Source organism: Phoxinus phoxinus (genome assembly GCF_949152265.1).
Source record: "Phoxinus phoxinus genome assembly, chromosome: 5".
In the NCBI taxonomy this organism is placed as follows: Eukaryota; Metazoa; Chordata; class Actinopteri; order Cypriniformes; family Leuciscidae; genus Phoxinus; species Phoxinus phoxinus.
Genome location: NC_136880.1, coordinates 32836628 through 32849559, shown reverse-complemented (window position 1 = coordinate 32849559; position 12932 = coordinate 32836628). Strand labels below are relative to the sequence as shown.

General features: G+C 36.4%; 1 protein-coding gene across 2 annotated transcripts; it reads right to left on the bottom strand.

Annotated features, from left to right (window-relative positions):
* Window positions 1–1091: 1091 nt before the first annotated feature.
* Window positions 1092–12019, bottom strand: dcaf8 (DDB1 and CUL4 associated factor 8). 2 transcript variants are annotated; one of them, XM_079613577.1, is made up of 13 exons: window positions 11756–12019; window positions 10945–11014; window positions 10301–10387; window positions 9124–9758; window positions 8098–8238; window positions 6666–6760; window positions 5437–5547; window positions 5040–5170; window positions 4808–4915; window positions 4523–4653; window positions 4278–4397; window positions 3678–3794; window positions 1092–2860 (listed from the first exon to the last, which is right to left on the bottom strand). In XM_079613577.1, the coding sequence occupies exons 2-13, from the start codon at window positions 10979–10981 to the stop codon at window positions 2750–2752; spliced, it is 1824 nt and encodes a 607-aa protein (XP_079469703.1). In that variant the 5' UTR covers window positions 10982–11014; window positions 11756–12019; the 3' UTR covers window positions 1092–2749. The 2 variants fall into 2 exon arrangements, with proteins under 2 accessions (XP_079469703.1, XP_079469704.1); XM_079613578.1 differs by lacking the exon at window positions 11756–12019 and adding an exon at window positions 11605–11713 and having other exon boundaries at window positions 2613–2860.
* Window positions 12020–12932: the final 913 nt, after the last annotated feature.

Below are 12932 nucleotides of genomic sequence, written 5' to 3'. Positions count from 1 at the left end.
GACTACAATAGCAGAGAGAAAACAGCACTAGTGTAATAATATCGGTAACACTTTACAGCAAGGGAGTTAGCTACATTAGTTAACACGAACAAAACAATGAACAATAATTACAACATAGTATTAGTTTTAGTTAGTTAATGTTAATTTACTTTTTTAAAGCAAAAGTTATATCTCTTAACATTAGGAACTGTGATCTAATGTAAACAACTGTATTTTATTAACTAACATTAATAAATGATTAAAAATACTTATTCTGAGTTGATGTTATGCTAATGCATTAAATAAAAAAAGAGATCTTCTTGTAAAGTGTTACCATAATATCTACGGTTTATAAACATTTTGGATTTTATGCCAATTAATCAAATGTTATGCCTGTACATGGCATGTCCCCTATTACACAATTTTGTTATATTTGTGAAAATTGTTTGTCATTTGTTTCCTGTCTAAGCATAGCATGCACAAATAGTGAAAGAGAAAACAAGTCTCTATGCTACCACACGTACAACTAATTAAATAGCAATAATTCTATAAACTATGATTACATAGCATGACGGCCTGAAATGAGTTGCACGGAAAATAAATTCCTCCAGTATTTACAGTAAATGAAGGCACTTGAAATAATAAGGCACTTGGTCAGAAACAAAAGAACAGATTTTTCTCTTTTTTTTTTTACTGCACAAATCATACATGTTGTCTGAACCGAACTGAAAGAACACAACATTAGGCAGCGGTGGGATAACTCAGATGAAAACCCTAAAAAAAGAAGAAGAGAAAAATACATGCCAGTGACAGGACAGACATTTTGAGCAGACAAGTGAGAATGAGAAAATGCTTTTAACTTCAGTGACAATTAGGGTTGTAATCCCAAAAAAAAAAAGAAGAAAAAAAAAAACAATGTTTCATTCATTTAAAAGTATTTTGTCTTATACAATATAAATCTCTGCATCAATACCAATTAAATTTAGACACCCTTTGAAAGAGTAATGGTTGATGATGATTTTTACATGTATTTAATATTCATTTATATATATATATAATATCTTTATATATTTGTATATACATCTAGTCTTAAGTTATTCTTCTCATACAAAAAGAGAAAAGTTGAGACTTTATTCCCCTTACAAAAGAAGAAGGTAATTCAAGCTTCTTACCCCTCCCTGCGTACCCCCACAAGTGCTTTACATCCCCTGCCCTTGACCCATAATTCTTTTCAACATGCAAGTTGCAACAGGTCACAGTCCATCCATGTTTGCTCTTAACCAGCTGAATCCAAATACTTTCAAAGAACAGCCACCATTTTTATGAAAAATGGGTTGCGAGGGCTTAGTGGGTTCTTCGGGCAAACATGGAACATCCTGCTACATTTGATCCTTTCTACCTAGTTAGGCAAAGATCTCGAGGATGTGTATTCAAACAAAAGACAGAGGAAGAAACAAGAATTCAACAAATCACTGGATCTGAGCACATCGTCGTCTTTGCTCTCAATTTCTACGGGACAGGGCTGAGAAGACGAAAGCAGTCCATGGAGAGTTACATTTGTAGCCTTTTGAAATTTCTTCAAAAACTCCAAGTCATCTCCACCCAAGTGCAAAACCAAAAACCAAAGAGCTGGTGTCAAATCTCTGTATTCAATTTAAAAGTCCACAATAAGTTTGGGGAATTGCAGGGCAAAAACCACTAAATTAGCGAAATAAACACATTTAATCCAAGTATTGCATGCCCCCTAAGCGCACACTCGTCTTAGAGATTCAAAACTCAAAGCAGATCCCTGATTAAAGTGCACTCAGTAGCATGGGAGAGAGGAACGGAGAAAAACAGCCAGCTCTAAAACCAGATTAAGTAGCTCTGGCTCATCTTCTGTGTCTTCAGTCAGATCTAAGAGAGCATGATTGACCTCAAGAAAATTTGCCGCGCCTGGCTTCAGAAAACACACACACACACACAGGAGAAGAGAACAAAGACAAGACCGGATTGGACGGCCAGACGCCGATGACAGTCTATCAATGCGATGAAAAAGACAAAGATTGCAGTCCAAAAATAACAAACGTCAGCTCAGTCTTGGAGACAGAGGCAGTTCAGATCACTGGAGAAAACTGATGAGGCGAGTGAAGGATGGTGCTGTTTTTGAATAAGCAACACTCATCATCTCAGTAATCTGCAAAAGGACTGGCTTTGAGTGTCCGCACTGTCCCATCATGCACTGAACACATCGCTGTGAAAGAAAAGCTTAAAGTGGGCCTGTTTTCTACAACACATATGAGAAATGTCCTCTTCTGCGCCTCACGACTGCTGCAGCAAAACGCTGCTTCTCGGTTGTTGATAAACTAAGGCAGCAAAACAGGAGAGGCGATATTTCTCGATCATCGGCTGTGGTCTTCCATGTGATACGCTGTAAAACTGGGAATGAAATGTGTCTGTGTCCATGTTTGCATAAAATCAGAGTGGTTAATTGCGTGTGTGGTTGCAAATGTATATAAAAAAGAAAAATTAATTTCAGTATCAGTTCTTCCCCTAGTATGTGTAGTCTGTGTGTGTGTGTGTGTGTGTGTGGAGCATAAAGCCAGATTTTGACAATCGTTTCCCTCTCCCTCACACTGTGTGTATGTGTATATAAAGCTGTGTGTGGGTTTGTTGCTGGCCTTTCAGTGTCTATTTGTGTACCAGTGTGTTACTAGTATGTATGTGCTTAAATATATGGCAAAGAGTGTGTGTGTGTGTGTGTGTGTGAGTGTGTGTTTAGGTGTGTGGCTCAGGAGGACATGCACTGCACATGGTCTGGCCCTCCGTCTTCTTCATCGGAGGAATCTGGTGAGCTCCAGGATTCGTCTGTGTCGCCCTCTCCTCCCTCCCCTCGCCGGGCCTTAAAGGGGCAAAAACATTGAGAAAGCTTTCAGTGTACAGTTTTTGAATGGCTATGAAGAAATCAGATCATGGAGCTGTTGAATGAATAACTTTTATAAAATAGTCTTTTATAATAATTAACTTTTATAATAAGGATTAGTCTATATTTAATGTATACAGCAGTATTGCTATATATATATATATATATATACTATTTTACATTTGATTACTTTATTCAATTTCTGTTGTAGGCTATTACTTATCTGAATACCACTGTTAGTACATCTTCCTGAAAAACCTAAGGCGCAGTTTATTTAATTTGTACTTTTGTTTGTAATCAGTTTCTGTGCTCTTACTGTATTGCTGACCGTTTACTTCCCTTCTGTAACTGTTTTGAGAACCCTTTACCTACATTAGTTAACCTAGTATTAGTTTTTGATGAAGTATTGATAATTGTGAATTTCACTGATATTTAAAATGACTCGTATCATGAAATAAGACTTTGATTATATTATATTACCCACCAACAATTGTGTTAAAAAAGAGTGATTTCAATATTGACCAAAATAATTGTGATTATGATTTTTGCCATAATCAAGCAGCCCTCTATTCTATTTATAGTTTCCAGTTTTGTTTGAAAAAGCATAAATCGAATGTTAAGTGTAGAAGCGAACAAAAACACTTTTATCGGAGTGATCTTGATTTCATACAGCAGCATGTTCCTTTGCACAAAGTATATGTCACTATATCTTAAGTATATTGAAATTAAGTACATAGTAAAGCCAATAAGACTATATATTAGTAATGAAACATATCTTAGAAGAGCAAATTCTCACCCGCTGAGGTCTTCGGTTTCTCATGTGTCTCATCAGGAACCAGAGGAGCTGTGTGTCATACTGGTCACCATGACGAACGCTGTCTTCATCACGCTCTCGCTTGTTCTTCTTCATTACCTAAACAGCCATGATAAAATTACAAACAATTTATGTTTTGTTGCATTAACAAAATATTTATTAGCTACACTACTGTTTAAGGGTGTTTCAAATGTTTTTGAAAGTCTCTTATGCTCACCAAGGCTGCATTCATTTGATAAAATACAGTAAAACAGTGTGAGTGTGAACATTATTACAATTTAAAATAACTATTTTTAAGTTTATTTTTAAGACATTATTTAGACTTTCTATTCAAAGAATCCTGAAAATCTACTGAAAATTCAGCATTGCCATCACATGAATTACCGGTAATTACATTCTGAAATATATTAAAATAGAAAATTGTTATTTACATTTTTTATATTTCGTTTTACTGTATAAAAAAAAACACCTCACCCCACCATGTACACTTCTGTTCAGTAGTGTAAATCTGACAAATAAGAGCACTACACTTCATGTCATATGCATTATATGGAAACATATCTTCCGTGGCATAGTATGTACCTCTTTAAGTCCCTTTAGTGTTGTTGGATTCTCAGCAGTGGGCGCCCACAGCTTCACATCATGGTCTAAACCACTGGTGGCTAAACCTGGAAGATGAGGATGTGGCTCCAGACAGTTCACCTGAACATGAGGAAAATATTTTTGGGACGGTAAAAAATAATCCTACACTTCTGTCAATTTGTAAACCAGACGTTAAAGGTTCTAGTCTAGTGTATTCATTCATTAATCAAGTGACAGGGTCTTACCACTCCTCCCCGGTCTCCCTCCATAAACTGAACCACACGAGCAGAGTTCTTATCCCACAAGTAGATGTGTCCACAGTCACTGCCACTGACAACAAACTCACTACAGGGACCATAAAAGTTAACCCCCTTCACTGGATTTTCCAATAGCAGATGGAAAGAGAAAAAAAGGGGGAAATAGTTTCACAAAAACTGAAACTATATTGGTTATAACATGCATGCAAAATGTGATACATGCTTTATACTGCAATTAAATCAAATGAAAGCATTCAGGTTTGAGACAAGTACCTGTAGCATTGTTGCGGTGACCCTTGTATCTTCTACGGTAATCAGCCCCATCACTGTGGCTGGAGTCGAAAAGGTAAATCTCTTCGTCATTGTAACTTGCCAGCAGTTCTGAAAGACAGTTCAATCATGACACACTTTGAATGTTGCTACAACAGATCATATAACATGTTAAGTCTTTAATCAAAGCCATGAAACCATACAAGGGTCACAGAGTTATAAGTTTACTTATTACCTGTGCCGTCATGGCTGTACACTAAACAGGTGATATTTGTTTTGGACTCGCTGGACACCAAGTGAGAGGGACAAAACTTCTTTAGCACACCATTATTATCGTGTTCATTTATCTTTCTCTGGTCATAGATCCTATCACATATAAAAACAGGAAGAGAGAGAAATAGTGATGCAGTACAAGAGTTATGTCTACTGACAGGGTGCCATTGGAGAAACAATTGTAACAGGAATAAAGTTTGACAATTGCATCAGAAGCAGCTTGTGATATAAAAGACATGATGTTAGATGTTAAGACATGATTTCAAAACTTATTAGACTCATAAAACTACAGACATATGCAGAAGCATGACTTTGGTGCAAAGGATGTGACGACATGTCAGGGAAGATGTCCATCTCACCTGACATACTGGTCTCTGCCACCCACAGCAAATTGGTGCGTGCTGGCTGGGTTCACGAATATGGTATACAGCCCAACCTTCTTTTCGCCCTCCTTCACCACTACCAGTTTGCTGAGCGATTAAAAAAAGCAATTATTTAATTCTTACAAGAGTGTATCATATGAAATCACACCCATTCTATGCTCTAAATAAACAATGAAGACTTAATACTCCAAACCCACCTAAATGAGTTAAATAACATTGTTATAAATTTTTTAGTGGAGTGTAAAGAGACTTGCCAGTAAAGAGAAATCTGGTTGTTAAAAGATTATGGTTTCTCTATTGTGACCAAATATTTTATTTTCTTAAGGATAGCAGATTTTTTATTTTTTATTATTATTGTTAGCCTTTTTGCCATTTTTATTTTTGTAGCTTAGAAAAGAGAATAAGAGAAGAAAATGGGATCTAAATCAGGAAATATGGCAAGTTGGAATATCAAACGCTTTCAAATTTGAGCTGCTGGGGGAAAAAATATGTCTGAAAAAATATGACAATCAGGAGCGATTCTAGGATTGCTGACCCAAATATGTGATGTTTTATAGCAAATGTGAAGAGAGATCACATAGTCTGATATTTTACAGGCAAGTACAGCCAATTTATCTCCAGTAACGTGGGCCTATTACTTGCTATTAGAATGCTGAAGTGTATACATTATCATTCAAAGTTTGGCGTCAGTAAGATTTTTTTTTTATGTTATTGAAAAAATGTCTTACATTTGATCTTTTAATATATTTTAAAAAGTTAATTTATTCCTTTTCAGCATCATTACTCACATGATCCTTCAGAAATCATTCTAATATGCTGATTTGGTGCTCAAGAAACATTTCTTGTATTTATCAATGTTGAAAAAAAATTGAGCTTCTAAATATTTTTGTGGAAACTGTGATAAATATTTTCAGGATTCTTTGATGAATAGAATGAAAAGCATTCATTTGAAACAGCCATATTTTGTAACATTAAATGTCTTTATTCCCATTACCAGTGCTTAAAAGTATTAAATAAAAAAAAAAACTTACTGATGCCAAACAATCGAATTGTAGATTATACCATGATGTTACTAAATGAGTAAGTTTTATAGCATTACTACTATACTGTTCACTTTTGTCCCTCTGCTGAAGAGCTTATTTTGTTTTCCTCTACCAATCTTAGGGCGAGTGTCTGTGACATTTGTGACATGACTTTGCACTCACTTGGCAGGTCTGTCTAAACGCAGGTCAATGCCGAACACGACTGCGTCTTCGCCAGCGGACAGGAAAGAGCAGGGAGAGTCTGGCTCCAGTGCAAGCTGAGAGAGAGAACAAAAAATCTTATTTTTCATAAGCATTCACATGTGACTCACTCTTTGGATGTAATTCTTTTTATATGTTGCCCTAAACCAGGGGTCGGCAAGTAAGTATGGCATCGGGCCAAAAACTTTTTTCTGAACATAGTCAAAGGATAATTAAAAAATTTGATGAAAAATGCAACTAGAATTGCCTGTGACAGACTGTTACAATGTCTTTTGTAACTGGTAGTGAGCTGTTACTCGGTGTTAAATCCTGTAGTAGGACAGTCATTAACAAAAAGCCACGGTCTCTAGGTTTTACACTGGATAAATTAATAAAGTAGTAGTGACAACTAAACTGGGCTGGCAAGTATCTTCATTCACCAACTTGCAACACAGACCACCTTGCTAAAACACACACATATGTAGGAGATACAGAATGGATAAAAAAACATAAAAAACATAAAAGAGGACTTGAATAAGTCCATTAACGGCATGTCATGTTTGAGTCAAGCTCTTAACGAACTATGTTTTATTTCCTCTTTCCATATTGTGAATAACACATTTTTATCATTTGAACACAATGGAGCCTTACTTATCTTAATAATTATTTGACGTAGCCTACTTTTACACTCAGAATTATTCCTTGGCATCCTCGCGTACTAAACAGCATTTTTTTTTATTGTTTGCGTGCTGGAGGTACGCTATTACATCGTGTGCAGAGTGATGTTAACATTTAAGCTAGCTGGTGAGAGAAAATGGCACCATCAAAGAGTCTAAAGAGGAACGTTGACAGCGAAAATAGGGCATACAAAGAATAATGGAAAGTCAATTATGCGTTCATCCTACGTAGTTTTGTGAATGCAAAGCTGGTGTCTCTTATCTGCAATGAAGAGATCCACACTCTTTGAATGTCTTTCAGAACTTTTCAAATTAAAAGATCTCAATTCATCTTCAAATAAAACATTGCTGCAAAAACGGTTCTCATACTTTTATTTTGAAGGCAAAATCACTAAAAATAGACATAGTGATTGTAAGTAACGGTTGTTGGCATGACAGATCTATTTCAGAACCAGCTGCTATCAAAATAATCTGGCTGCGGGCACGGGCCAGATATTATTGCTGGCGGGCCAGTTTTGTTCCCAGCTGTTGATAAATGAACGTGTCATTATAAAACTCCAACTCTCACATATTTTAAACCTGTTTGGTTTGAGGTATCCACTGAAATAAGTCCAGAAAAATTCATTCATCCATCAGAATAACAGCCACAACTTGAAACACCTTTAACATAAATTGTGTTCCGTCATCTATTATTCATATCAAATATATAATTAATAAACTTTTATGGATGATCATACCTTATGAGCTGCACCTTTGTGCTGGGCCACTCTTTTGGTGTTCTTGCAACGCTGTGTGGCAGAAAGCTCCGCCACTCTGATCTGTCCATCTCTGGCACACATGGCCAATGTGGAGTCACCGCTGTGTGGGAGGAACTTTGCCTGGGGACAGAATAATAAATAATAACGAGTGAAGAGGATGCGCCGATTTAAATTTCTACATTTTAAAATCTTCTTCTGGACATCTGAAACTAAGATGTTCAGAGGAACTTAAAACACCTTTAGAGGGTCAACACAAAAAGAGGTTTATGTCCAACATACCCAACACAAATTTAAGAAATCCCACATAAGTTGAACAAAATGTACAGTCAAATTAGCCTACAGGACTGGGGCTAAAAACTATTGATGCAGCTTTTATCTAGTTTTTAACAATGTGAAGATATACTATACACTTCTAAAAAACACTACCGTTCAAAAGTTTGGGGTCAGTAAGATTTTTTTTTTATTTTGCATTAAAACTGATTTTCTTTAAAAAAAAAAAAAATGTCATTGTCTCTACAAAACTATTAAGCATGCACACCTGTTTTTCAACTGTAATCATAATAAGAAACGTTTCTTGAGCACCATAACAGTATATTAGAATGATTTCTGAATGATCATGTGACACTGAATAATGGAGTAATGGCTCTTAAATTCAGCTGTGCACCACAGGAATAAATTGCATTATACACACACACATATATATATATATAAATATAATTGCAGCTTGATTGAACACAAAAGACTTTTGAACGGTAGTGTATTGATAAAACACTACGCATACATTAGCCTGAGCAAGTGTCAAAATAAGACTCAAAGAAACAAGCCTTGCTTGTGGTTTCAAAGCCCTAAATGTCGCCTTCAGTAACATCAAAGAAAAGGTTAAAGGATAATTTTTCCCAATCTTGTGCCTCTTCAAGTTTTTCATCAATGTGCCACTGTTTAAATTGGAATGCAAAGATTTTAGAGCTTCAGACATCTGCAGTCAGCTAAACTGAGCTTCCTCACCTGAAAGACATTGCTTTTATGTCCGCTGTCAAACTCCAGCTCTGCCTTTCTGCGAGCCCAGTCCCAGATCACCACGCGGAGGTCATCGCTGCCGGATGCCAAACGAGTGCCGGAGGGGTTAAAGTGGAGGGTGTTCACGCAGCCTGTGTGTCTCTCCAGGCGGCCCTGCAGTTCCAGCCTCTGCACCAGACCCCGCGCCCCACACACCCTCCTCGCAAACTGGTGCGAATCACGGCCGATCTCTCTGGCACGCAGAGAGGGGACCGCGCACCATGAAGGACGACTCAGGTCACGCAGATCTGCACCCAGCCACGCTTCCATGGCTTGCTCGTCTTCTTCCTCCACGTCATCCTCCTCCTCATCTTCTTCATCATCATCATCATCGTCTGAACTGGAAGAGTGATGTGTGGCACCGCCGCTGGGTCGATTCCTCTTCCTGGCGGATCTCTTACTTTCATCTTTTCCCCTCCCTCCTCCCTCACTCTCCCTCTCTCCTTCTTCAGTGAGAGAGTACAGCCCACTGCCATCCATGCTGTCAGTGTCCTCCTCTTCTCCCAGTTCCTGCTTCTGCTCAGAGTCTGCCATGGGCCTGTCCTGACCACCCTCACTTCCTTCTGGAGCTGAACTCAAATTTGCTATCAAGAGAAAACTTGAAAAATTGGTGGAGCATTCTTTACATATATCACAGTCAAGGTGATGCTTGGGGTCAGGAAGACTTTCCTTATAAAGAAATTAATACTTTTCTTCAGTGAGGATGCATTTAATTAAAGAAAAGTGACATTTATGATGTTACTAAATGTTTGTATTTCAAATAAATGTTGTTCTTTTAAACTTTATATTCATTGTGGAAAAAATTATCACCGTTTCCTAAATATTAAGCAGCACAAATCATGAACACCAAATCAGCACATTAGACTGATTTCTGAAAGGATGATGTGACTCTGAAGACTGAAGTAATGGCTGCTGAACATTCAGCTTTGTCATCACAGGAATAACTTACATTTTAAAATAGAAAACAGTTATTTAAATTGTAATAATCTTATTTTAACAATATTACTGTTTTAACTGTATTTTTTATCAAATAAATGAGCATAAGAGACTTACTGACCCCAAACTTATGAACAGAAATGTGTATGACAAAGTTTGTTTCCAAACTTTGTTTTATTTATTTCCATACCTGACTCGGGACTGGTTTGGGTCTCTGGCGCTGCAGATGCATCTGCTTCCCCTCTTCCTTCTCCAGGTTCTGGATCATCAGAACCACCTGGTAAATTAAGCCCCAGGCAAAAAGAATTACGGTAGCTGTACTTGCCATCATTTGAATAATGAGAGATTAGGAGTATTTCACCCAAGACTTTCTTCACTCTCTTGCTGTATTGACCCCATTTTATTTTCTTTCTTCCATGAAACACAAAATGAGATGTTATGAATATTGTCAGTGCTACTATTGACCATAAAACAGAAGTGAATAAGGACAGTGAAGCACCATAAAAGTCATAAAAATACAGTTACAACAGAGGGGAAGATTATCAGTTAATAATGACTGAAATCAGGTATATTCCTCACACAAAGTTATTATATGACTTAAGAAGACAGACTATGTTTTACAATATTATATGATGATAACATTGGCAGTATAAAACACAGTTTACTGTCCTCATATGGAGAATGGGGCATTCTGTCTAAGATCTTCTTTTATATTTCACTCAGAAAGAAAACAGTATGGGTTTTTAACTCCGCATGGACATAATTTTCAGTTTTGGGAGAACTATTCCTTTATTAAGACAGTAAACTGAAAGCTAAAACAAGTTGTTTACTCACCATTTGGGACACTGGATTTGCCCTCTGTATCGCTCATTCTGTCTGACTGTCTCTTCTAACAGAAGAGACCCTGAAGAAATAAAAGAGAAACGAGCTTACTTCAATTACACTGGATTATGTTAAGACAATATATTTGACTTACAACTTGATTGAAATGCTTGAGAAATAATTTAACGTTGGTATATCTTATAGTCAATGATTACTAGAGTCCTAATCAAAATGCATGTCTTCAAACCGATGAACAGATTGACCCAGGCAGTGAGCTGACAGGATCCCTGACATCAGCTAAAGGTGGCAAAATAAGCCTGCTTGCATGGTAAATATCAGGCATGGTAAACACCTGCCTGTAATCGCAATACCCATACCATTACCTACAATAACAACAACTGAGTCCAACTGCAAACGACACTTACATAGCAGCTTGGTACTGTTCTTGCATTAGTGGCAAATGCCACATAACAACTTGACAGTGCGCAGTAAACTGGCTGCGACTAGCAAGTGTGCTAACTAATCTTAGCAATTGCTTTTGTGGCATAACCCTGGTCAAAAATAGAAAAGCTGCTAGGTTCTTCTGCAAGCTCGCACGCTTCTTGGCAGTCAAATTTTAGCTCTTCAGTTTTGAACAAAGAGAAATATATCATCAAGATTACACAGACGTACCGACGAGTAAATATTGTGTGATGAGTCGTGCAGGAGAAACACGAGTTCAACGCGTCAGTAATGGCTCTCTTATGAGTGCTGGCTCAAGCTGACAACATGTAAACATTTGTCGTAGCGAGAAAATGGAGAGCTAACTACCGAGCGGTGTTACCTCTACTGTAGGCCCAAAGTCTCCGCACTTGTTAATCCTCTGCGCAGATTTCCTTCCTTCACCTTCGAGTCACGCGCAAACAAAAGCTCGACACATTAGAGAGGTGTGCCCTGAACACACTCATGCACGGGCGATCCAAAAACCACCGCAGTTTAAGGTCACGTTTTTGGTCGTGCCCGCAGTGTTTATGTTTTGACTGATCTCCTTCGTTAGCACTTCTGTGTTTTTTTGTTTTTTTCCCCTTTCTCTTTCCTTTTTTTTCTCTTTCTTTTTCCGGCAAGACGATCGTTCTCCGGAAGTTGGTCTGGATGGTCTGGATCCACAAACAAAGCGGCGCTTAATATTACAGTAGTACACACTGATATAAGGGATACTGATAAATTATGTTCACGCTAAAATACACACGGATTTTTTTGTTGTTGCTCTGAATATTGATTATGACTAAGTTACGCCATTTGTTGTGTTTATAATGATAATAATGATAACAAAACGCAACATTTTATTGTTATTATTAGTAATAGTAGTAGTATTAATAATTATTATTACAACTAGTAACGTTAGTATTATACCAATTGCATATTCATCATAAGTCAAAAAACAAAACAACAGCCTATTATACAGGTAAAAGTATGGACCAATGTCTACAAATATTTGGATTAATTAATGATAATAATCAAGACTGCAAATAATAATAACAACAATAACGAGGATTTCATAATATTTTGACAATAATTACAAAAAGTATTATTATTATTATACAGATTAATCAAAACAAAAAACAACAGTCTGTTTAAACAGGTACAAATATGGCCCAATATCTGACTATATTTAATCAAAATATTATTTTTTATTAATTAATGATAATAATAAAACATGCAAATAATAATAATAATACATTAAATTAAGAATTATTTCAATTTAATAATCATAATTTAAAAGCATACAAAAAATATATTCAAAATAATAATAATAATTATGATTAATATTAACAACTTTCAGGGTTTCTTCGAATATAATTTTAATATTAAATATATATTTTAAACAGTAAAAAAATAAAAATAAATATTAGAGAGAGGGGAAGTCAGAAGAGAGAAAGATTTGTAGTTTGATGCAAATGTAATATAATACTAAGCATAGTGTAATAAATGTAAATACATTTAAAAAAGATAATATAAAA